Source organism: Eucyclogobius newberryi, unplaced genomic scaffold (genome assembly GCF_026437365.1).
Source record: "Eucyclogobius newberryi isolate DKJ021-1_F unplaced genomic scaffold, fEucNew1.0.hap1 SCAF_33, whole genome shotgun sequence".
Lineage (NCBI taxonomy): Eukaryota > Metazoa > Chordata > Actinopteri > Gobiiformes > Gobiidae > Eucyclogobius > Eucyclogobius newberryi.
Window position 1 is genome coordinate 828,763 of NW_027315979.1, and position 27,445 is coordinate 856,207.

At 47.1% G+C, this 27,445-nt stretch overlaps 1 protein-coding gene across 2 annotated transcripts in view; it reads right to left on the bottom strand.

The window, feature by feature from the left end:
* Positions 1-5,029: 5,029 nt before the first annotated feature.
* Positions 5,030-27,445, bottom strand: part of tfeb (transcription factor EB) — a 255,206-nt gene continuing 232,790 nt past the window's right edge. For both annotated transcript variants that reach the window (XM_072461884.1, XM_072461885.1), the window contains exons 8-12: positions 21,336-21,453; positions 17,049-17,099; positions 13,160-13,235; positions 11,404-11,551; positions 5,030-7,648 (exon numbers count right to left, since the gene is read on the bottom strand). In XM_072461884.1, the coding sequence (XP_072317985.1) occupies positions 7,094-7,648; positions 11,404-11,551; positions 13,160-13,235; positions 17,049-17,099; positions 21,336-21,453 (948 nt within the window). In that variant the 3' untranslated portion in view covers positions 5,030-7,093. The remainder of the gene's footprint in view (positions 7,649-11,403; positions 11,552-13,159; positions 13,236-17,048; positions 17,100-21,335; positions 21,454-27,445) is intronic.

Here is a 27,445-nt window from a genome sequence, read left to right on the forward strand (position 1 = left end):
AGGTCGTACTCCACACCAGCCGTCTCCAGCTTGTCCCTCAGGAGCTGATGGTGTTGAAGGCGCTGGAAAGATCGAAGAACAGAATCCTCACAGAGCTGCCAGGCTTTTCCAGGTGAGCAGCAGGGAGATGACGGCGTCCTCCACTCCGATGCCAGACCGATATGCAACTGCAGCGGGTCCATGGCTGAGCTCACGGTGGAGCGGAGGTGGTCCAGGACTAGCCGCTCCAGTGTCTTCATCAGGACGTGAGAGCCACTGGCCTGAAGCTGTTGAGGTCTTTGGGGCGCGGTGTCTTAGGCACAGGTACCAGACAGGAGGTCTTCAGACCTGTGGTACCACCCTCAGCTTCAGGCTCATGTTGAAGACATGCTCCATAACTCCACACAGTTCATCTGCGCAGGACTTAAGGAGCCTGGGGCTGATGCCGTCAGGTCCTGCTGCCTTCCTCACTTTAATCCTCTTCAGCTCACTCCTCACCTGTGCTGCTGTGACAGTCAGTGGTTGGCAGGGGGACCGTGTGCTGGGGGGATGGGTGAGTCCAGGCGAAGTGGGGAGCTGATGGTCCGGGGCAGATAAGCGAAGAGGAACAGATGCAGGGCATTGTCCAGCTGTGGAAGAGGGAGCATGCAGCTGTGCAGGGGGAGGGGCGGGTGACCGATCAAACCTCAAGAAGTGAGCATTTAAATCATTCACCCACTGTAGATCCCCCTCTGTCTGGGCAGGGGGGATTTTGAAGCCCGAGATGGTTTTCAGGCTCCTCCACACTCCCTGAATGTTCTTTTGCTGCAGCTGCTCCTCCATCCTCCTCTTGTAGCCGGCCTCAGCCTGCCTGATCTTCCTCCTCAGCTCCTTCTGCACAGTCCTCAGCTCCTCCTTGTTCCCTGACCTGAAGGCTCTCTTCTTCTCCTTCAGCAGAGCCTTCAGTTCACGGTTAATCCATGGCTTGTTGTTTGGAAAACACTGCACCGTCCGGGAGGGAACAATGTTCTCAAAACAGAAGTTGATGTAGTCCGTGATGCTCTCTGTGATGGTGTTGATGTCCTCCCCATGTGGGTCATAAAGCTCAGTCCAGACAGTGGTGCTGAAGCAGTCCCTCAGAGCCTCCTCGCTCTCAGCAGACCACATCCTCACCTCACGGGACACCACAGGCTGCCTGCGCACAATGGGTTCATACACAGGCCTCAGATGTACAAGGTTGTGGTCCGAGCTGCCCAGGGGAGGGAGGGGGGGAGAGGAATAAGCCTCTTTGGTGTTAAAAACAAGTCCAATGTTCTATTGTCTCTGGTGGGGCAGGAGACATACTGGGTGTATGTTGGTAGAACAGAAGAGGGAGAAGCGTGGTTAAAGTCACCAGAGATGAGGAAGAGAGCCTGTGGATGCTGTGTTTGCAGCCTACAAGTGCAGGAGAGCAGTGCTTCACAAGCATTTTCAGCATTGGCAGACGGGGCCACATAGACTGCGATCAAAATCACATGTGAGAACTCCCGGGGCAGATAATATGGCCTCATGCCAATAGCCAATAGTTCAATATCCTTGTTACATAGCTGCTGCTTCACTGTGCAGTGTTCGGGTTTGGACCAGCTCGTGTTCACATACACCGCCAGACCTCCACCTCTTTTCTTTCCGCATTCTCTCGTTCTGTCGCCCGCAGCAGATGAAAATTGTCCAAACCTACGATAGAGTCTGGCATTTCTGCTGTTAACCAGGTCTCTGTGAAAATCAAGACGCTGCTGTCCCTATAAATCCTCTGGGACCGCATGAGGCTCGCTATTTCCGTCATTTCATTTTGAAGGGACCTCACGTTACCCATGACTACGGCGGGAACCGACTTCCTGTTTGTCCCTCTCTTCTCTCGGAGTTTACGTCCAGCCCGTCTGCTTCGCTGCGTTTTCCTTAGGATGTCCGCCGGGATAACGTGACGATCTCCGGGTAAGACGACTGTTCTCCGCAGTTTCATGAGTTCCTCCTTTGTGGAAACGCGGTACGGCGCCGGCCGGGGGGCGGGGCCGGAGCCGGGGGGCGGGGCCGGGGCCGGGGGACTCAGAGCCAAGACACATCGCAACGACACGACGAAAACACTCAATCCAGCCGAATAAAGTCAAAACAAGTTAATTTAAAGCGATTCCAGTGCGTGTCCTGATCGTTCGTGAAGTTTCTCTTTCATATAAACGTGTATATAAACGTGTACCGACGACACGCCGTACTTTAGCGCGGCCGGAGGGCGCGGGGGGGCTGGTGGGCTCGCTCGGAGCTAGCTCACGTCACAACAACACAACGAACGCAACGAAAAACGCTCAAATCCAGCCGAAAAAAGTCAAAAACAGTTGAATTAAAAAACTATTCCAGCGCGTGTCCCTATCGTACAGTAAAATAGTTAAAATATACTAACTATATTTACAAAATATAGGAGATAAAGCACAATAAGTGTGAGAAAGAAGAGAGAGCGTTTACACCGGGCTGCCAGCTGTACCAGCGCCTTATGACGTAATATTAAAGTATATTAAAGTACTGTAAATATTAAAGTATATTAAAGTACTGTAAATATTAAAGTACTGTAATATTAAAGTACTGTAAATATTAAAGTACTGTAAATATTAAAGTACTGTAAATATTAAAGTATATTAAAGTACTGTAAATATTAAAGTACTGTAATATTAAAGTATATTAAAGTACTGTAAATATTAAAGTATATTAAAGTACTGTAAATATTAAAGTACTGTAATATTAAAGTATATTAAAGTACTGTAATATTAAAGTATATTAAAGTACTGTAATATTAAAGTATATTAAAGTACTGTAATATTAAAGTATATTAAAGTACTGTAAATATTAAAGTATATTAAAGTACTGTAATATTAAAGTATATTAAAGTACTGTAAATATTAAAGTACTGTAATATTAAAGTACTGTAATATTAAAGTATATTAAAGTACTGTAAATATTAAAGTACTGTAAATATTAAAGTATATTAAAGTACTGTAAATATTAAAGTATATTAAAGTACTGTAAATATTAAAGTATATTAAAGTACTGTAAATATTAAAGTACGGTAAATATTAAAGTATATTAAAGTACTGTAAATATTAAAGTACTGTAATATTAAAGTATATTAAAGTACTGTAAATATTAAAGTACTGTAAATATTAAAGTATATTAAAGTACTATAAATATTAAAGTATATTAAAGTACTGTAATATTAAAGGAGGCCAGGTCAGAGCTGCTGCAAGAATCTCGAGGCCCCGAGGAAAGGCGGCGTTGCTGGAGCGAGCGCACGTTCATCATCTTGAACTGTAACATTAGGACTTGAATATTAAGTCTTATTGTTTTACTCTGGCTCATTTTATCTCGAGTCGTTGGAATGAATAAAACTTCAGTTTGATTTGGATGGAAAAAGTGGATTTGACCCGATTCTTTTTTGTCAGATCTAAAGGAGTTTGTGTGGACCTCTGCTGACCCCTGGTGGACACACTGAGCAACGCAGCTCCAGATGCTTTTAGAATTGTACTTCCTTCTGCACATCATATGTGGAAAAACACACATCGAAAAAGTAATGCAATGTTATTTTATCATTTGTAATAAAAATGTAGCTTTCAGGGGCGATTAGAACATATGATCAGAGTTGTCTACATATTCTACTAAAGGATTGAAGTTCATCATACTTCTGCTCATTCTTATGTAACTGCAGTTTAAAAAACAAACATTCAAGCCGTATGATTCATTTGATATTCTTAAAATACTGACTCATGAATATAAAATGGAAAAAAAAGACTCCAGAGACTGTGGATTCTGAGAGAAACTTTTTATATTCAGTAAAATCAGAAGTTTGTTTTTCCCTGTGGCTCTGGAGCGCCCTCTGCTGGCACAGTGGAGTGTGGCACTGAGCAAAACCCAAAACACACGTGTTCATCACGTGTGTTTCCATCAGGTCAAACTGGACAACGTCATCATCATTTCAATCTGAAAATATCTTCTTTTCTCATCCCGTTTCAACAACAGAAGGAAATGCTTTGGATAATAAGAAAACTACTAAAAACAACCAAAAACACAAATAAAAGACATTTTAAGTGGCTTTGTGGCATAGAACAATTCTGATATATATTTTCAAAATACAAAGTCAAAATAATAGTTTCTAGTGCTTTGGGAGAAAGAATCAAAAGATTTAAATTATTCAGACATTTAAATAAGAAGAATTGATTTAAACTTTTGTCAAAACTTCTACAGCAGAAAAACATGATGTGAAAAATACAAACATGTGAAGGAGAGCGAGGAGAGCGTGGAGAACATGCAGCTCGTGATAACGTCAAGAACAAATATAAATCAAACTAAAGGAAAAAGCTGTGGTGTAAAAGGCCCAGAACCAGGTACAAATATCTATGAATAACTCTTAATAACTTGATAACTATTTCTGCAAAAACACATCGAAGACACCGATGTGACGTCCTGGTTTAGACCTGGTTTAGACCTGGTTTAGACCTGGTTTAGTCCTGGTTTAGACCTGGTTTAGTCCTGGTTTAGTCCTGGTTTAGACCTGGTTTAGTCCTGGTTTAGACCTGGTTTAGACCTGGTTTAGTCCTGGTTTAGACCTGGTTTAGTCCTGGTTTAGTCCTGGTTTAGACCTGGTTTAGTCCTGGTTTAGACCTGGTTTAGTCCTGGTTTAGACCTGGTTTAGTCCTGGTTTAGACCTGGTTTAGACCTGGTTTAGTCCTGGTTTAGACCTGGTTTAGTCCTGGTTTAGACCTGGTTTAGTCCTGGTTTAGACCTGGTTTAGTCCTGGTTTAGACCTGGTTTAGACCTGGTTTAGTCCTGGTTTAGTCCTGGTTTAGTCCTGGTTTAGACCTGGTTTAGTCCTGGTTTAGACCTGGTTTAGTCCTGGTTTAGACCTGGTTTAGACCTGGTTTAGTCCTGGTTTAGACCTGGTTTAGTCCTGGTTTAGACCTGGTTTAGTCCTGGTTTAGACCTGGTTTAGACCTGGTTTAGTCCTGGTTTAGACCTGGTTTAGTCCTGGTTTAGACCTGGTTTAGTCCTGGTTTAGACCTGGTTTAGTCCTGGTTTAGACCTGGTTTAGACCTGGTTTAGTCCTGGTTTAGACCTGGTTTAGTCCTGGTTTAGACCTGGTTTAGTCCTGGTTTAGACCTGGTTTAGTCCTGGTTTAGACCTGGTTTAGACCTGGTTTAGTCCTGGTTTAGTCCTGGTTTAGTCCTGGTTTAGTCCTGGTTTAGTCCTGGTTTAGTCCTGGTTTAGTCTCGTGCTTCAGATGGTGGAAAAAGGGGAATGTGAAACACAAACTGGGTCGACAGCGTTCACAGAGAAAATATATATGAAGTAATTTCAAAAAACGTGACATACTTTTCATCGACATCAGTCGATAACGAGCTGCAGCTAAAATGACCATGAAATGTACAATTGTGGGACTAAACCAGGTCTAAACCAGGTCTAAACCAGGACTAAACCAGGTCTAAACCAGGTCTAAACCAGGACTAAACCAGGTCTAAACCAGGTCTAAACCAGGACTAAACCAGGTCTAAACCAGGACTAAAAGCAGGACAAACCGCGCCTGTCTTCAACTGAAACATCTCTTTTCACACACATACTTCTTGCATTCCCCAATTTGTTTTGTATATTTAGCGGCCCAGCTGTACCTAATAAATGGGTCAGCTGTACCTAATAAATGGGCCAGTTAGCTTGAATGACAGACCCTGAGTATTTAACACCTTTTTACACCTTTACGATCCAAAAGAAGCAGTGGCAACAAGTCTCAAGGTGTAAAAGTCGAGATAACTCGAGATAAGTCATAATTGTGGTAAACTGTGCAATCGTGAACAAATAACACAATTCAAGTTGTGTCTTCTTTCACCTTAAACGTTAAATGACGCATGCGACGCCATAAAAGCGTTTTCCATCAATCACTCCAGGATTTACGCTCTGGAGAGAAGGACTCGTCCTCGAGACGTAAGAAAAGACAAAGGACAAGACCGGCGTCCTCGTTAATAAAGAGTCGTGTCCCTGCTTGTGATTTAGCGCCACCTTCAGGGTGACACGGGCGCTGCAGCAATGATCAACGTGCTGAATGTGATCAACTCTGAACACGTGACAAAAAACGAGGATCAGAAAAGGCACGTTTCTGCTTCACCTGGAAAGCTGGCCTGGACATGTCCGGCACATGTCCAGGCCTGAAGTTTGACCATCAGGATGACCCAGAGGATCATGGGAGAAAGTCATGTGGTCAAACAAGACTAAAATATTACTTTTTGGTATAAAGTCTACGCTGTGTTTGGAAGAAGAAGGAGGAGTCCCACGAACACCACCTCTACTGAAGCACGGGGGTGGGGCCATCAGGCTTTGGGGGTGGGGCCATCAGGCTTTGGGGGTGGGGCCATCAGGCTTTGGGGGTGGGGCCATGTAAATGCACCTCCGATGAACATTTCATCATTTGTAAGGTGCTGAATCGCAGGCGTTCAAATACTTGACTCACTGTATAAATAATGCATGAGTTTAACAGATCTGACTCGTAACTTGGCCAGGTGCCGTTCCCTGCTCGTCTGGATCAGTTTAATGCCACACTCTGGAGCATTAAGGACACTTGAAGGCTTAACCAGGACTAAACAGGTCAAATCTCACAAACTCCTGAGTTTAACCAATAAAACACAAACATTTTAAAACGACTGGAATTTAAAATGTGGACAATGTTTGAAAGTCTCATGACGTCGTATCGAGCTTCTTCAAGACTCTTCAGTCTGAAGAGGACGATGTGGGAGCTTCAGATGTTCTACTCTTGTATTGAATCCTGATTTAGTCAGTTTAGTTCTGGTTTAGTTCTAACTGTGAGAATGGACAAACTTAAACCATTCAAATTATTCTTAGAGGTTTAGTTTTAGAAGTCGCACCTGGTTAATATCTTAAAAAAGGCAACAGTAAAAAAAATATAATTCAGAAGCTCTGCTGCAAAATGAAGTGACAGTCGCTGTTATTTGTCATTTCTTTACAAAATCTCTATAAAAACGGCAACCGAAGTCTACAAAATGTGGCTGCCATGTTTTAATATTTGCATTTACAGGAGAACCTGGTAAAACGACCTTTGTACCTTTATATGATGTTACATAATCTCCCCGTCCTCGATACTAAAGCTGGACCTCCGGCTGGAATCCACGGAGGCTTCCGGAGACATGACGGACAGTAGTGGATCCCCCCCGATGGGCGAGAGCGGCTCATCCATCATCAGGAAGCCCAGGTCGCCCCTCCTGCCCTGGGCGTCTAAGCCGGTCATTTCAGCCAACATGCTCATGCCGTCAGAGAAGCCCCCCATCCCCTCCCCAAAGTCCAGAGGGGCGGTAAAGTCATACTGGGAGCTCCCCACGGCCGGGTACTGGATGGGCGGGGGCGGGGGCTGCTGCTGCTGCAGGGGCTGGTGGTGGAGGGGCTGGGTGTGCATGTGCGAACCCAGATAGAGAGCCTGCTGCTGGGGTAGACTGTGGGGTAAGTGTGGGTGGTGTCCCGGGGCCTGGGGGTGGTGTCCCGGGGCCTGGGGGTGGGACAGGCTCTCGTCTGGGCTAGTCTCTTGTTTGATGAAGGTGGCCATGAGGTCGGCGGGGTTGAGGCCGGAGGGGGAGGAGCTGGGGAGGCCGTGGAGGCGGGCCTGCATCTCCAGCTCCTGCACAGACAGGTGAAGTTATAGAACAAGTCACTGCTAAACATGCGAGAAAGAACAAACACTTCAACACAAAGAGTTAACATACATTTGACATAAACTAAATAAACTTATGTCCCTCATGCTTGGGCATTAGAGGCGAGGCCTCACTACAGATGCTTGGCCCCAATTGTATCACGATGCCTCACGTCGGGGAGCTACACGCCCTCACAGGAGGACGTCGGGGAGCTACACGCCCTCACAGGAGGACGTCGGGGAGCTACACGCCCTCACAGGAGGACGTCGGGGAGCTACACGCCCTCAAAGGAGGACGTCGGGGAGCTACACGCCCTCACAGGAGGACGTCAGGGAGCTGCACGCCCTCAAAGGAGGACGTCGGGGAGCTACACGCCCTCAAAGGAGGACGTCAGGGAGCTACACGCCCTCACAGGAGGACGTCGGGGAGCTACACGCCCTCAAAGGAGGACGTCGGGGAGCTACACGCCCTCACAGGAGGACGTCAGGGAGCTGCACGCCCTCAAAGGAGGACGTCGGGGAGCTACACGCCCTCAAAGGAGGACGTCAGGGAGCTGCACGCCCTCAAAGGAGGACGTCAGGGAGCTACACGCCCTCACAGGAGGACGTCAGGGAGCTACACGCCCTCACAGGAGGACGTCAGGGAGCTACACGCCCTCAAAGGAGGACGTCGGGGAGCTACACGCCCTCAAAGGAGGACGTCAGGGAGCTACACGCCCTCACAGGAGGACGTCGGGGAGCTACACGCCCTCAAAGGAGGACGTCGGGGAGCTACACGCCCTCAAAGGAGGACGTCGGGGAGCTACACGCCCTCAAAGGAGGACGTCGGGGAGCTACACGCCCTCAAAGGAGGACGTCGGGGAGCTACACGCCCTCAAAGGAGGACGTCGGGGAGCTACACGCCCTCAAAGGAGGACGTCGGGGAGCTACACGCCCTCACAGGAGGACGTCGGGGAGCTACACGCCCTCAAAGGAGGACGTCGGGGAGCTACACGCCCTCACAGGAGGACGTCGGGGAGCTACACGCCCTCACAGGAGGACGTCGGGGAGCTACACGCCCTCAAAGGAGGACGTCGGGGAGCTACACGCCCTCAAAGGAGGACGTCAGGGAGCTACACGCCCTCAAAGGAGGACGTCGGGGAGCTACACGCCCTCAAAGGAGGACGTCGGGGAGCTACACGCCCTCAAAGGAGGACGTCGGGGAGCTACACGCCCTCAAAGGAGGACGTCGGGGAGCTACACGCCCTCAAAGGAGGACGTCGGGGAGCTGCACGCCCTCACAGGAGGACGCCAGGGAGCTGCACGCCCTCACAGGAGGACGTCGGGGAGCTACACGCCCTCACAGGAGGACGTCGGGGAGCTACACGCCCTCAAAGGAGGACGTCAGGGAGCTACACGCCCTCACAGGAGGACGTCGGGGAGCTACACGCCCTCACAGGAGGACGTCGGGGAGCTACACGCCCTCACAGGAGGACGCCAGGGAGCTACACGCCCTCACAGGAGGACGTCGGGGAGCTACACGCCCTCACAGGAGGACGTCAGGGAGCTACACTCTTGCTGGACTGATACAAAGGCGTTATCGTGCTTGACCTCAGATGGGAGGTGCCTTGGCGTCCATGAAAGATGCTTCAGTTTGGCCTGGGCCATATGCCGCCTGTTGAGCCGACTATTGCGCCACTGATGGTCTCTCCGGAGGAGCGCCTTAGGTCTGACCCGAGGTGCCCGAATCCGCAATGTCGGATCATCGATGAATTCTTGTGCCGGGCATACGATGCGGGGGCGAGGATGGGTAGGACGGGGAACTCCCTTTCCCACCTGCTGCTCGCTCTTTCCACTGCACTGGAGAAGTCAAATGTGGATGAATCGAGGGAGCTTGGTCGCGTGTTGTTGGTCGCGTGTTGTCGGTCGCGTGTTGTCGGTCGCGTGTTGTCGGTCGCGTGTTGTCGGTCGCGTGTTGTCCACTCTGACGCACAGAACCATGTAAGGACGTTAAGGAGCATTCCAGTTGTCACGGGAGAGCTCTTTGGTGCGGCTGCGCACTGCACAAGAGAGCCGGACTAGGAGCCAGTTGGTCGGTCTCTGCAGACGGACCCCTCACCGTGGTGGCCCGCCAGTGGCAGCACTCAGGCTGTTGCCCCGTTGGCCCATACAACCACCACACGTCCACGGGGCGGACAGCACTTTGATCGGAGGAGGGTGGCCCGGACTCCAGTCTCGGGACCACCTTATTCTGCCCAGCCCATCCAGTGCCCTTCCAGGCCCCCCAGGGGCGGCGCTGAAGCCAGGCCGCCAACGGTCGGACATTTTACCCCGGGGCAGTTGGAATAGTGGGTTGTGCACACCACAGACGTCTGGGTGTTGTGCACTCTGTCCCGGGGTGACCACCTTCAGTCGTCCCTTTCAGAGTCCTTCCATTCGCTCCGTCTCTGTCGTCTCTTTGTGCTATGATGATCCAAAAGTGCTTCTAAACAGCGCCTCGCCCGATGGGCGGTCGAGGACATTGAGCAGGCTTATGATCTCAGAAGCACCAGCCTCCAGATGGTGTGAAATGCCACTCGACCAGAAGCCTGTCCACCTCCTGGGGGCTGTGAGCGGAGGGCCCCTGGGGGCCGTGAGCGGAGGGCCCCTGGGGGCCATAGCGCAGCGGCCTCCTGGATTTCACCTTCTACATTTGCCTGATTCTATAGACTCAATGTGGCAGTCCCCAATCCACTAGAGGGGATCGTGAGACCACACCCCTCCTCGTCGTAAGGTAGGCGTGTTTTATCACACATTTTGTATTGTCCTATGGGATCCCTCGGGACATTGTTATTTGTCATCCAGCGCTAAAGGCTCCGCCTCCGGCGCTCAGAAGGGATGTAAAGGGATCATCTCAAAATGGATTGAAGCTGAAAAGACTTAATTTTTTTCGTCTCTCTCTGGACCCCTCTCCCCCTCAAAAGACTTAAGACTGGCTTCACATCAAATTTTACACGTTGATAAAACGACGACGGCGCGCCGTGGACAGTGCGGGGGATCACCATGTGAGGGAGCACCCGCCCTGCTCCCCGCACTGGCCACTGCGCGCCGTGATCCCCGCACGGGCGAACATGGCGCGTCGTGCTCCCCCGTACGCACTCCCCGTGCTCCGCGCCCGCACTAATGTCGGCCTAATGCTCGTTGCTGAGAGTTTTTTAGCATTTCAAAACAATGACCGCCACAACGATGTATTGAAGCTTCAAAGCAACAAAAAGACAAAATGTAGGTTCAACCCCCCAAGTCTTTTCAGCTTCAACCCATTTTGAGATGATCCCTAATAGAATACGGATGTAACTACGGTTCTATGAATCCTGGATGACCGCCAGAGCGATCAGTCCCTTGTTGCTCGCGAGAAGAAAAGGGGCGGAGCTCTCGGTGTCAGGTGACTATATAGCTTCACGTGGGTCACAGAGGTCACAGAGAGGTCACAGGTGACTTTGTCATTAGTTTCTCGACCTGCGCATGCGCAAAAGATGATCATTCAGTGCTTGAGGCTCCGCCTCTGGCGCTCATCCAGGATTCATAGAACCGTAGTTACATCCGTAACTTTCGTTTCATTCAAGCACCAATCGCCCCAAATGTCCCACCACTGGCTTCAATCGCTCCCCGTGAACGTGCACCACCCTGTGGCCCCGCCCCGTGGCCCCGCCCCGTAGAATGGCTCAGGTCAGAGCGGTCTTCACACTGGCCACAGGCTCTTGGCTCTGACAGTGAGATGTATTGACCTGGATGCGCAGCAGCAGCTGTTTGTTGGCCATCTCCATTCGTTTATAGCCGTTCTCCACGTCTCGAGTCCTCTGCACGTCCTTCTGCATCCTCTTGATGTAGTCCACCGAGGCCCTCAGGATCGTGCCCTTGTTCCAGCGGACGTCCCTGTGCAAAACACATGAAGAGGATTAGAGTGTGGCCCTGTGGTCCAGTGGACAGCACACTGTGATACAATACATCCATGGGGACGCCCCACGTGGGCCCTCTCCTTCCTCTTCTCCTCTCTCTCTCCTCCTCCTCCTCCTCTCTCTCTCTCCTCCTCTCTCTCCTCTTCTCTCTCCTCCTCTCTCTCTCCTCCTCCTCTCTCTCCTCTCTCCTCCTCTCTCTCTCCTCCTCTTCTCTCTCCTCCTCTCTCTCTCTCTCCTCCTCCTCTCTCTCTCTCCTCCTCCTCTCTCTCTCTCTCCTCTTCTCTCTCCTCCTCCTCCTCCTCCTCCTCCTCTCTCTCCTCCTCTCTCTCTCCTCCTCTCTCTCCTCCTCTTCTCTCTCCTCCTCTCTCCTCCTCTCTCTCCTCCTCTCTCTCCTCTTCTCTCTCCTCCTCTCTCCTCTCTCCTCCTCCTCCTCTCTCTCTCCTCCTCTCTCTCTCCTCCTCTTCTCTCTCCTCCTCCTCTCTCTCCTCCTCTCTCTCCTCTTCTCTCTCCTCCTCTCTCCTCCTCCTCCTCTCTCTCTCTCCTCCTCTCTCTCTCCTCCTCTTCTCTCTCCTCCTCTCTCTCTCCTCCTCTCTCTCTCCTCCTCTCTCTCTCTCCTCCTCCTCTCTCTCTCTCTCCTCTTCTCTCTCCTCCTCTCTCTCTCCTCCTCTTCTCTCTCCTCTCTCTCTCTCCTCCTCTCTCTCCTCTTCTCTCTCCTCCTCTCTCTCTCCTCTCTCCTCCTCCTCTCTCTCTCCTCCTCTCTCTCCTCCTCTCTCTCTCCTCCTCTCTCTCTCCTCCTCTCTCTCCTCCTCTTCTCTCTCCTCCTCTCTCTCTCCTCCTCTCTCTCTCTCCTCCTCCTCTCTCTCTCTCTCCTCTTCTCTCTCCTCCTCTCTCTCTCCTCCTCTCTCTCTCCTCTCTCTCTCCTCCTCTTCTCTCTCCTCCTCCTCTCTCTCCTCTCTCCTCCTCTTCTCTCTCCTCCTCTCTCTCTCCTCTCTCTCTCTCCTCCTCTCTCTCTCCTCTCTCTCTCCTCCTCTTCTCTCTCCTCCTCTCTCTCTCCTCCTCTCTCTCTCCTCCTCTCTCTCCTCCTCTTCTCTCTCCTCCTCTCTCTCTCCTCCTCTCTCTCTCCTCCTCCTCTCTCTCCCTCTCCTCTTCTCTCTCCTCTCTCTCTCTCCTCCTCTCTCTCCTCTTCTCTCTCCTCCTCTCTCTCTCCTCTCTCCTCCTCCTCCTCTCTCTCTCTCCTCCTCTCTCTCCTCTCTCTCTCCTCCTCCTCTCTCTCCTCTCTCCTCCTCCTCTCTCTCCTCCTCTCTCTCTCCTCTCTCCTCCTCTCTCTCCTCCTCTCTCTCTCCTCCTCTCTCTCCTCCTCTTCTCTCTCCTCCTCTCTCTCTCCTCCTCTCTCTCTCCTCCTCTCTCTCCTCCTCTTCTCTCTCCTCCTCTCTCTCTCCTCCTCTCTCTCTCTCCTCCTCCTCCTCCTCTCTCTATCCTCCTCTTCTCTCTCCTCCTCTCTCTCTCCTCCTCTCTCTCTCCTCCTCTTCTCTCTCCTCCTCCCTCTCTCTCCTCCTCCTCTCTCCTCGCAGTGAAAAACACTCACAGGTCGTTGGTTTTGGGGATCATTGTTCCGAGCTCCTTAATCCGGTCGTTTATGTTGAATCTTCTCCTTCTTTCGACTGCAAGACAAAAGAAATGAAACATGAGTCAACTCAGCACCCCCGCCTCACAGTGACGGGGTCCAGAAGCACCCCCTGCCTCACATATATTATATATATATATATAATATGTATATATATATATATATATTATATATATATATATATATATATATACATATATATATATATATATACATATTATATATATATATATATATATATATATATATAATATATACATATTATATATATATATATAATATCTATACATATTATATATACATATTATATATATATATATAATATGTATACATATTATATGTGTATATGTATATATATAATATGTATACATATTATATATATATATATAATATGTATACATATATATATATATATATATATATATATATATATATATATATATATATATATATATATATATATATATATAGCTGCTTTGCTCCGAGTCTGTTTTTGGAAAGCAGCAGGTGGATAATACATGACAAATAGATTACAAAATGGTGCCATGTTCCTTGAAGCGTCTTTAAAAAGTGATAAATCTTTATGTGCTGCAGCTGATCAGGCCCGAGTGCCAGAGCAGCAGCTTCAGGTTAAACATCCACAGAGTTTTTCTCTGCGTCAGCGACTTTGGTTCAGCCGCTTTTGTCCTCGACACGTTCTGAACGTCACAAAACCCAGAGTTTCACACAATATTGTACTTTTGTTTTTGTCCGAGTTCAAAGTGTCATCATCTTATTAAAGGCTGTTGTTTGTGCTTTAGACACTTCTCTTCTTCTTCTCTCTCCAGAGCAACAGATAATGACATAAATATAACCAAATGTCATCATAAATCACCATCATCTTGACTTTAATGCAGGTCATGTGCTTGAAACAAAGCTGTAATTAAATCAAAATGAAAGAAAAAGACGTTTTGTGACACATAAAACTATTTGGTATCACATTCTAACAAGAGGATTTCAGAGTTTTCGTTCTGTTTTCATTTACTTTATTTACCTTCATCTGTCGTCAAGTGTTTAAAAAAGGACTAATATGTACAATAATGAAAACATTCTTCACTAAACTTATGGTTGGATCAATAGTTCATTTACAACTCAAATACTTTCCTTAAAGGTGGAATGGACGATTTTTTTCAGCAAATTTTTCATCATATTTCCTCGTGGCGTGGACGACCCATTTGTCCTGCCACGTATCAATCATAAAACGCACCTGTCGCTCACCTGCAGCCGCGTCAGGCTCGTCCCCACGTTTCCGCGTGCCTAAGCGCATTGATCTATCATAATATAGTTCCCTCAGTGACGGGACAAAATGAAGACGGAGAAAGACAGTTGGAGCTGACTCAGAAGAGACGGAAATCTACGGGAGATGAGAGATGCGATGTGATCCACGCGCTAATAAACAAGGGAGTGTCTGCAGAGCCGCGGCGCGCGGCAGAAAAAGCCATGTTATTTTTGTTCCGGCCGCGCGCCGCGGGGCTCCTGAAACTGCGCCGCTATTTGACCGCGTTTTAGCGCCGTTTTAGACCGCGCCAGGTTAAGGTTAAGGTTGGGGTTAGCCATGAGGCTATAACGGGCTATAAGGGAAATGCCGCGGTCCCTGAAACTGCGCGGCCATTTGACCGTGCCGCGGCTCTCCGGCCACGGCCAATAAACAAACGCACGTGTGTGTTGTATCAGTCCGCACGGGGGAGTGGCATGAGCACGGGGGAGTGGCATGAGCACGGGGGAGTGGCATGAGCACGGGGGAGTGGCATGAGCACAGGGGAGTGGCATGAGCACGGGGGAGTGGCATGTGCACGGGGGAGTGGCATGTGCACGGGGGAGTGGCATGTGCACGGGGGAGTGGCATGAGCACGGGGGAGTGGCATGTGCACGGGGGAGTGGCATGAGCACGGGGGAGTGGCATGAGCACGGGGGAGTGGCATGAGCACGGGGGAGTGGCATGAGCACGGGGGAGTGGCATGAGCACGGGGGAGTGGCATGAGCACGGGGGAGTGGCATGTGCAGGAGTGGCATGTGCACTTCCACCTGAGTTCTCTAATAGCCTAAAAATCGTCCATTGCGCCTTTAAGGCTTTTGATTATGACATTTTTTGTTTTTTGCCATCATAAAATTTAAGGAATACGTTTTGTCCAAACATTTGATATTAATAAGTAAAGTAATACTTTACCAAGTAGAAAAAGCTTCAGTTGTTTCATCTGGACTCAGTTTGAAAAAATAGACGTTTCGACTCTCATCCAAGAGTCATTGTCAATAAAAGAATTTAGATCGAGAACTCCGATATTAATACTGTTCTGTGGTAAGACCCGCCCATTGGGAGGAGCCTTCCTGAAGAAGAGGAAAAACATGTCCGCAATGCCCTCTCAGCCTGTGGTTACCCCGCTTGGGCTCTCAACAGAGTGAAGAGAACCAAGAAGCAGGACAAAAGGGAAACTGAACAGAGAAGGAAGGGTGTTTCTATCCCTTATGTCTCTGGCCTGTCGGAAAAACAGCAGAGAATTTTTAGACAACACGAAGTCCCTGTTTATTTTAAACCAGGAAACACTTTAAGACAAAAACTGGTTCATCCTAAGGACAAGTTGCCAACTCAAAAACAGAGCAATGTAGTTTATTCGATCCAATGCAGTGAAGAAAGCTGTAAAGAACGGTACATAGTGAGACGAAACAGCCTCTACACAAGAGACTCTATCAGCACAGAAGAAATACTAGTTCAGGACCACAGAGTGCCGTGCATCTCCATCTTGAAGCCTCTAATCACTCGTTTGAAGACGGTGAGGTGAAGGTTTTAAGCAGGAGAAAAGATGGTTTGAAAGAGGAGTCAAGGAAGCTATTTTTGTTAAAAAAGAAAGACCTTCTTTAAACAGAAATGGAGGGCTAAGATTTAATCTTCCTGTTATTTATAATGGAATACTGAACCCCTGGAAAGGTAGAGGACCAGGACATTTAGATGCTAATCAGGTCCTCAGGGTGGTTGAGCCAGGGTCTCACAAAGACAAAGAGGATTCTAATAGCCCATTAAGATTCTGAATAGGCTCGGTAGATACAAGGGGGAGTTTCTGTTGAAACAAACAACTCTTTCTACTTCAGGAAGGCTCCGCCCAATGGGCGGGTCTTACCACAGAACAGTATTAATATCGGAGTTCTCGACCTAAATTCTGTTATTGACAATGACTCTTGGATGAGAGTCGAAACGTCTACTTTTTCAAACTGAGTCCAGATGAAACAACTGAAGCTTTTTCTACTATGGAACACGCCTGGACGAATGAGGGATTACACCCACATAATACTTTACCAAGTAAATTTGTATTGCAATACAATACATGAAGTATTATGGTTCAATGGTATTATAAGAAACTGCAATACTTTTATGATGTGACTCATGATGGTGTTTGTTTGCTCAGTGCTGCCCCTGCTGGCCCGGCAGAACGTGTGTGTTATGTTCTAGACTCAGTGCAGATGGTGTCTCAGTGCAGATGGTGTCTCGGTGCAGATGGTGTCTCAGTGCAGATGGTGTCTCGGTGCAGATGGTGTCTCGGTGCAGATGGTGTCTCGGTGCAGACGGTGTCTCAGTGCAGATGGTGTCTCGGTGCAGATGGTGTCTCGGTGCAGATGGTGTCTCAGTGCAGATGGTGTCTCAGTGCAGATGGTGTCTCGGTGCAGATGGTGTCTCAGTGCAGATGGTGTCTCGGTGCAGATGGTGTCTCGGTGCAGACGGTGTCTCAGTGCAGATGGTGTCTCGGTGCAGATGGTGTCTCGGTGCAGATGGTGTCTCAGTGCAGATGGTGTCTCAGTGCAGATGGTGTGAAGGACTCACTGAGGTTGTGGTTGTCTTTCTTCTGTCTCTCTTTGGCCATCGCTCGAGCTTCTGCACAAAAACAAAAAGATATGAACAAATGAGCCAAAGCAACGAGAGAACAAGAAGTTTGCGAGAAGGAGGGACAGAGAGGACAGAGGACCAGAGAGAGGACAGAGGACCAGAGAGAGGACCAGAGAGAGGACAGAGGACCAGCGAGAGGACCAGAGAGAGGACAGAGGACCAGAGAGAGGACCAGAGAGAGGACAGAGGACCAGAGAGAGGACAGAGGACCAGAGAGAGGACAGAGGACCAGACAGAGGACCAGAGGACCAGAGAGAGGACAGAGGACAGAGAGAGACCAGAGAGAGGACAGAGGACCAGAGAGAGGACAGATGACCAGACAGAGGACCAGAGAGAGGACAGAGGACCAGACAGAGGACCAGAGAGAGGACAGAGGACCAGACAGAGGACCAGAGGACAGAGAGAGACCAGAGAGAGGACAGAGGACCAGACAGAGGACCAGAGAGAGGACAGAGGACAGAGAGAGACCAGAGAGAGGACAGAGGACCAGAGAGAGGACAGAGAGAGACCAGAGAGAGGACAGAGGACAGAGACTACATAAAAACTCAATAAAAAGTCATCATAACAACAAACTATGACTAAAAGCTGATATTTTTGTCAAATAAAGTACAAATATCACAATCTGAATTTAAATGAATAAAATGCTTTTGTGTCAGAGCCTCAAACATGAAACAAAGCAATTTATCATAATTTAAAATGTATATATTTTTTCTGTTTGACTAGAACTACAAATGATTTAGTCGACTAAACTGACTTCACCTGGAGTGAGACTTATGGTCTTTATTCTACATGGACCATGTGACCCATTCATTCTACATGGACCATGTAATACTTACTGACATACTGACTTCTAATAGAAGTCAACAAAAGTAACACTAAATTCCTTTTCAGCACTGTAGCTAGGCTAACTAACTGTCACAGTGCAGTAGAGCCCTCAATCCCAGCTACACTTAGCTCTGATGATTTCCTCCTATTTTTTAACAATAAAATAAAAACAATCAGAGATAAATTAGATGAAATTACCCCCGCTATTAGCCCTGAACTAGCCCAAGCTGTAAATCTAACGTCCCATATAAATCCACCTGTAAACTTAGAAAGGTTCACAGCTGTTGATCAAGCAGAGATAACTTCAGCCATTATGTCCTCTAAAAGCTCAACTTGTGTCCTAGACCCCATTCCAAGCTCCTCAAAGACATTCTCCCCCTAATTATAGACCCTATTCTTAATATAATAAATACTTCAGTAGAAAGTGCTTATGTTCCACGTCCTTCAAACATGACGTCATTAAACCTCTTCTGAAAAAGCCTAATCTAGATCCCGACCTATTGGTAAACTACAGACCTATTTCAAATTTTCCCTTCGTCTCTAAAATCCTTGAAAAAGTTGTAGTAAAACAGCTTTGTCGCCACCTGCAGGACAATAACTTATTTGAAGTTTCAGGGTTCAGAGCCCACCACAGCAGGGTTCAGAGCCCACCACAGCAGGGTCCAGAGCCCACCACAGCAGGGTTCAGAGCCCACCACAGCAGGGTTCAGAGCCCACCACAGCAGGGTTCAGAGCCCACCACAGCAGGGTCCAGAGCCCACCACAGCAGGGTTCAGAGCCCACCACAGCAGGGTTCAGAGCCCACCACAGCAGGGTTCAGAGCCCACCACAGCAGGGTCCAGAGCCCACCACAGCAGGGTTCAGAGCCCACCACAGCAGGGTTCAGAGCCCACCACAGCAGGGTTCAGAGCCCACCACAGCAGGGTCCAGAGCCCACCACAGCAGGGTCCAGAGCCCACCACAGCACTGAAACTGCACTAGTTAAAGTCACAAATGATTTGTTATTAGCCGCTGACGATGGACTGGTCTCAATCCTGGTTCTGTTGGACCTCAGCGCAGCGTTTGACACCATTGACCACAACATTCTACTGCAGAGGTTAGAATGTGATGTAGGTGTTGGAGGAACAGCCCTCAGCTGGTTTAAATCCTATTTATCTGATAGGTTCCAATTTGTTAATGTAAACCAGAGCTCCTCACCAAGCTCTAAAGTAATTTACGGTGTGCCACAGGGTTCGGTACTCGGTCCAATTCTGTTTACTCTTTATATGCTGCCGTTAGGTCACATGATCAGGTCACATGACATTAACTTCCACTGCTCTGCAGACGACACTCAGCTGTATTTATCAATGAAACCTGATCAGAGCGATCAAGTAGACAGACTTAGTACTTGTGTGAAGGAGATAAAAACCTGGATGACACTAAACTACCTGCTTCTTAACCCTGAAAAAACCGAGGTCATTGTGCTTGGCCCTAAACATCTACGAGACTCTCTATCTGAGCAGATAGTCACACTGGACAATGTCAGTGAAGCCTCCAGTTCTACTGTAAGAAACCTTGGAGTCTTATTGGACCAGGAGCTCTCATTTAAAGCTCATATAAATCAAGCTTGTAAAACAGACTATTTCCATTTGCGCAACAAGAGCCAAAATCAGAAGAATCCTGCCTAAAAGTGATGCCGAAAAACTTATCCATGCATTTGTAACGACTAGATTAGACTACTGTAACTCCTGCTTGCAGCGTGTCCTAAAAGCTCCATAAAAAGCTTTCAACTGGTTCAAAATGCAGCAGCAAGATTACTAACATGAACAAAAAGAAGAGAGCACATTACGCCAGTGCTGAAGTCTCTTCACTGGCTCCCCGTCGAGTCTAGAATCAAATTCAAAATTCTACTCTTGACCTACAAAGCCATAAATGACATGGCCCCATCCTACCTCAAAGATGCTATAGAACCATATCATCCAAACAGAGCTCTTCGCTCTCAGAATGCTGGCCTTCTGGTGGTGCCAAGAGTCTCTAAAAGTACAGTAGGAGGTAGAGCCTTCTGGTGGTGCCAAGAGTCTCTAAAAGTACTGTAGGAGGTAGAGCCTTCTGGTGGTGCCAAGAGTCTCTAAAAGTACAGTAGGAGGTAGAGCCTTCTGGTGGTGCCAAGAGTCTCTAAAAGTACTGTAGGAGGTAGAGCCTTCTGGTGGTGCCAAGAGTCTCTAAAAGTACTGTAGGAGGTAGAGCCTTCTGGTGGTCCCAAGAGTCTCTAAAAGTACTGTAGGAGGTAGAGCGTTTAGCTACCAAGCTCCTGTGTTATGGAATCAGCTCCCGACCCATGTTAAATATGCTGACACAGTCTCTTCATTTAAGTCCAGGCTTAAAACGTTCCTCTTCAAAATCGCTTATGGTCAGAGTAGTTAGGAACAGAAAGATAAACCCACAGCTTCAGCTACGCTGCCCTAGGAGTAACTATGCTGGGGGAAGTATGACAGCTTGAGCTCTGTCCTCTTCTTCTTCTGACTACTTATGCTATCAAACAATATTTATTTTTTGATTCCACTTGCAAACTGTTCACCGCCTTCTTTTTCTTTCTCTCACTCCTGAGGACCTGTGGACCCAGATGCCCCTCCCCTGGTGAAGTGTCCCTGCCCCGTGTGGACGGTCCCTCATCTGCCTGAGGAGTGGCTCCAGCTCCAGTCTCCCTCACGTCTGTGAGAGTGGGATCTCTCCTTCACTGGAACTCCTCCAGGTTTCTACGCTTTTTTCCCAAAGAGGTTTTTTTGTAGTTTTTCCTGCAGAAGGAGAGTCTAAGGACAGAGGACCTGGGACATCGTCTACATGGACCATGTGTCCAAGTGTTAATGCTCCAGAACCTGAACATCATTTAGATTATGGCAATTTAAAAAATCCAATCACAACACAGTATTTGTCAGCGAAATGCTTTTAGAAAAGTTTCATACTGTGTGTCTGTTTTAGACAAAACTGTATTATATTATATTATATTATACAATATTATACTATATTATATTATTTTATACTATATTATATTATACTATTATATTATATTATACAATATTATACTATATTATATTATTTTATACTATATTATATTATACTATTATATTATATTATACAATATTATACTATATTATATTATTTTATACTATATTATACTATTATATTATATTATACAATATTATATTATACTATATTATATTATACTATATTATATTATACTATTATATTATATTATAGTATACTATATTATATTATATACTATATTATATTATATTGTACTATATTATACTATTATATTATACTATTATATTATACTATATTATTCTATATAGTAGAACTTATGGTATAGTAGTGTGTACTCTAGTAGAACTTATGGAAGGGTTAGGGGTTAGGTCGCACCTGTAAGTTCACGTTTGACCGTGAGGTTGGCGGGGCAGGAGTTGCTGGTCATGGCGATGCCGGGGCCCTTCATCCCGGGGCCAGTGTAGACGTCCAGATGACTGCTGGACAGAGGCAGCTGCAGACACACAACCAGGAGATGTTCAGACACACAACACACATCCTGGAGCTGTTCAGACACACAACCAGATGTTCAGACACACAACACACATCCTGGAGCTGTTCAGACACACAACACACAACCAGATGTTCAGACACACAACACACAACCAGATGTTCAGACACACAACACACATCCTGGAGCTGTTCAGACACACAACCAGGAGATGTTCAGACACACAACCTGAAGATGTTCAGACACACAACCTGAAGATGTTCAGACACACAACCAGATGTTCAGACACACAACCAGGAGATGTTCAGACACACAACCAGATGTTCAGACACACAACCAGGAGATGTTCAGACACACAACCTGAAGATGTTCAGACACACAACCAGGAGATGTTCAGACACACAACCTGAAGATGTTCAGACACACAACCTGAAGATGTTCAGACACACAACCAGGAGATGTTCAGACACACAACCTGAAGATGTTCAGACACACAACCTGAAGATGTTCAGACACACAACCAGGAGATGTTCAAACACACAACCTGGAGATGTTCAGACACACAACCAGATGTTCAGACACACAACACACAACCAGATGTTCAGACACACAACCAGATTTTCAGACACACAACCTGGAGATGCTCAGACACACAACCAGGAGATGTTCAGACACACAACCTGGAGATGTTCAGACACACAACCTGAAGATGTTCAGACACACAACCTGAAGATGTTCAGACACACAACCAGGAGATGTTCAAACACACAACCTGGAGATGTTCAGACACACAACCAGATGTTCAGACACACAACACACAACCAGATGTTCAGACACACAACCAGATTTTCAGACACACAACCTGGAGATGCTCAGACACACAACCAGGAGATGTTCAGACACACAACCAGGAGATGTTCAAACACACAACCTGGAGATGTTCAGACACACAACCAGATGTTCAGACACACAACACACAACCAGATGTTCAGACACACAACCAGATTTTCAGACACACAACCTGGAGATGCTCAGACACACAACCAGGAGATGTTCAGACACACAACCTGGAGATGTTCAGACACACAACCAGATGTTCAGACACACAACCTCAAGATGTTCAGACACACAACCTGAAGATGTTCAGACACACAACCTGAAGATGTTCAGACACACAACCTGAAGATGTTCAGACACACAACCAGGAGATGTTCAGACACACAACCTGAAGATGTTCAGACACACAACCTGAAGATGTTCAGACACACAACCAGGAGATGTTCAAACACACAACCTGGAGATGTTCAGACACACAACCAGATGTTCAGACACACAACACACAACCAGATGTTCAGACACACAACCAGATTTTCAGACACACAACCTGGAGATGCTCAGACACACAACCAGGAGATGTTCAGACACACAACCTGGAGATGTTCAGACACACAACCTGGAGATGTTCAGACACACAACCAGATGTTCAGACACACAACCTGGATATGTTCAGACACACATCACACAACCTGGAGATGTTCAGACACACAACCAGATGTTCAGACACACAACCAGATGTTCAGACACACAACACACAACCAGATATTCAGACACACAACCAGATGTTCAGACACACAACCTGGATATGTTCAGACACACAACGAGGAGATGTTCAGACACACAACCAGGAGATGTTCAGACACACAACCAGATGTTCAGACACACAACGAGGAGATGTTCAGACACACAACCAGGAGATGTTCAGACACACAACCAGGAGATGTTCAGACACACAACCAGATGTTCAGACACACAACCAGGAGATGTTCAGACACACAACGAGGAGATGTTCAGACACACAACCAGGAGATGTTCAGACACACAACGAGGAGATGTTCAGACACACAACCAGATGTTCAGACACACAACCAGGAGATGTTCAGACACACAACCAGATGTTCAGACACACAACCAGGAGATGTTCAGACACACAACCAGGAGATGTTCAGACACACAACCAGGAGATGTTCAGACACACAACCAGATGTTCAGACACACAACCAGGAGATGTTCAGACACACAACCAGGAGATGTTCAGACACACAACCAGGAGATGTTCAGACACACAACCAGGAGATGTTCAGACACACAACGAGGAGATGTTCAGACACACAACCAGGAGATGTTCAGACACACAACCAGATGTTCAGACACACAACCAGGAGATGTTCAGACACACAACGAGGAGATGTTCAGACACACAACCAGGAGATGTTCAGACACACAACCAGGAGATGTTCAGACACACAACCAGGAAATGTTCAGACACACAACCTGGAGATGTTCAGACACACAACCAGATGTTCAGACACACAACCAGGAGATGTTCAGACACACAACGAGGAGATGTTCAGACACACAACCAGGAGATGTTCAGACACACAACCAGGAGATGTTCAGACACACAACCAGGAGATGTTCAGACACACAACCAGATGTTCAGGCACACAACCAGGAGATGTTCAGACACACAACCAGGGGATGTTCAGACACACAACCAGATGTTCAAACACAACCAGGAGATGTTCAGACACACAACCAGGGGATGTTCAGACACACAACCAGATGTTCAGACACACAACCAGGAGATGTTCAGACACACAACCAGGAGATGTTCAGACACACAACCTGGAGATGTTCAGACACACAACCAGATGTTCAGACACACAACACACAACCAGGAGATGTTCAGACACACAACCTGGAGATGTTCAGACACACAACCAGATGTTCAGACACACAACACACAACCAGGAGATGTTCAGACACACAACCTGGAGATGTTCAGACACACAACACACAACCAGGAGATTTTCAGACACACAACCTGGAGATGCTCAGACACAAAACCAGGAGATGTTCAGACACACAACCTGGAGATGTTCAGACACACAACCTGGAGATGTTCAGACACACAACCAGGAGATGTTCAGACACACAACCTGGAGATGTTCAGACACACAACACATAACCTGGAGATGTTCAGACACACAACCAGATGCTCAGACACACAACCAGATGTTCAGACACACAACCAGGAGATATTCAGACACACAACCTGGACATGTTCAGACACACAACCAGGAGATGTTCAGACACACAACCAGGAGATGTTCAGACACACAACCAGGAGATGTTCAGACACACAACCAGGAGATGTTCAGACACACAACCTGGAGATGTTCAGACACACAACCAGATGTTCAGACACACAACACACAACCAGGAGATTTTCAGACACACAACCTGGAGATGCTCAGACACACAACCAGGAGATGTTCAGACACACAACACACAACCAGATGTTCAGACACACAACCTGGAGATGTTCAGACACACAACCAGATGTTCAGACACACAACACACAACCTGGAGATGTTCAGACACACAACCTGGAGATGTTCAGACACACAACACACAACCAGATGTTCAGACACACAACACACATCCTGGAGATGTTCAGACACACAACCTGGAGATGTTCAGACACACAACCAGATGTTCAGAGACACAGCCAGGAGATGTTCAGACACACAACCTGAAGATGTTCAGACACACAACCAGGAGATGTTAAGACACACAACCAGATGTTCAGACACACAACCAGGAGATGTTCAGACACACAACCAGGAGATGTTCAAACACAACCAGGAGATGTTCAGACACACAACCAGATGTTCAGACACACAACCTGGAGATGTTTAGACACACAACCTGATGTTCAGACACACAACCAGGAGATGTTCAGACACAAAACCAGATGTTCAGACACACAACACACAACCAGGAGATGCTCAGACACACAACCAGGAGATGTTCAGACACACAACCAGATGTTCAGACACACAACCAGGAGATGTTCAGACACACAACCAGGAGATGTTCAGACACACAACCAGATGTTCAGACACACAACACACAACCAGGAGATTTTCAGACAAACAACCTGGAGATGTTCAGACACACAACCTGGAGATGTTCAGACACACAACCTGGAGATGTTCAGACACACAACACATAACCTGAAGATGTTCAGACACACAACCAGGAGATGTTCAGACACACAACCAGGAGATGTTCAGACACACATCCAGATGTTCAGACACACAACCAGGAGATGTTCAGACACACAACCTGGAGATGTTCAGACACACAACGAGGAGATGTTCAGACACACAACCAGGAGATGTTCAGACACACAACCAGGAGATGTTCAGACACACAACCTGGAGATGTTCAGACACACAACCAGATGTTCAGACACACAACAAACAACCAGGAGATTTTCAGACACACAACCAGGAGATGTTCAGACACACAACCTGGAGATGTTCAGACACACAACCAGGAGATGTTCAGACACACAACCAGGAGATGTTTAGACACACAACCAGGAGATGTTCAGACACAACCAGATGTTCAGACACACAACACACAACCAGGAGATGTTCCGACACACAACACACAACCAGGAGATGTTCAAACACAACCAGGAGATGTTCCGACACACAACACACAACCAGGAGATGTTCAGAGACACAACCAGATGTTCAGACACACAACCAGGAGATGTTCAGACACACAACCTGGAGATGTTCAGACACACAACCAGGAGATGTTCAGACACACAACCTGAAGATGTTCAGACACACAACCTGGAGATGTTCAGACACACAACCAGGAGATGTTTAGACACACAACACACAACCAGGAGATGTTCAGACACACAACCTGGAGATGTTCAGACACACAACCAGGAGATGTTCAGACACACAACCAGGAGATGTTCAGACACAACCAGATGTTCAGACACACAACACACAACCAGGAGATGTTCCGACACACAACACACAACCAGGAGATGTTCAGACACACAACCAGGAGATGTTCAGACACACAACCTGGAGATGTTCAGACACACAACCAGGAGATGTTCAGACACACAACCTGAAGATGTTCAGACACACAACCTGGAGATGTTCAGACACACAACCAGGAGATGTTTAGACACACAACACACAACCAGGAGATGTTCAGACACACAACCTGAAGATGTTCAGACACACAACCAGGAGATGTTCAGACACACAACCAGGAGACTTTCAGACACAACCAGATGTTCAGACACACAACACACAACCAGGAGATGTTCCGACACACAACACACAACCAGGAGATGTTCCGACACACAACACACAACCAGGAGATGTTCAGACACACAACCAGATGTTCAGACACACAACCAGGAGATGTTCAGACACACAACCAGGAGATGTTCAGACACACAACCTGGAGATGTTCAGACACACAACCAGATGTTCAGACACACAACACACAACCAGGAGATGTTCAGACACACAACCTGGAGATGTTCAGACACACAACCTGGAGATGTTCAGACACACAACCAGCCGGTGACAGTATCTTTACTGAGTGTGACTTTTAGTACATGGTAAACAGACAGAACATAATCATTGACCATCGTCTGTCGAGTCTTATCACTTTTATGAGACCCTCCTCAGCTCCTGAATCTCCAGAGCTTCCACACTCGGCCCTTTAGACGTTGTGTAAGAGTTTAATGAGCGGCCGATTGGATTTTAATTGAGAACTTAACAAGAGTCATTAAACGGGCAAAGCTCCAAAGTTTAACAAGCTTCTGCCACTGCATTTATACTACTACTACTACTACTACTACTACTACTACTACTACTACTACTACTACTACTACTACTACAACTACAACTACAACTACTACTACAACTACAACTACAACTACAACTACAACTACAACTACTACTACTACTACTACTACTACTACTACTACTACTACTACAACTACAACTACAACTACTACTACTACTACTACTACCACCACCACCACCACAGGTGGTTATCGTCACTTCTTATTATTCAGACCATGTGGATGAAGTGTCTTGCC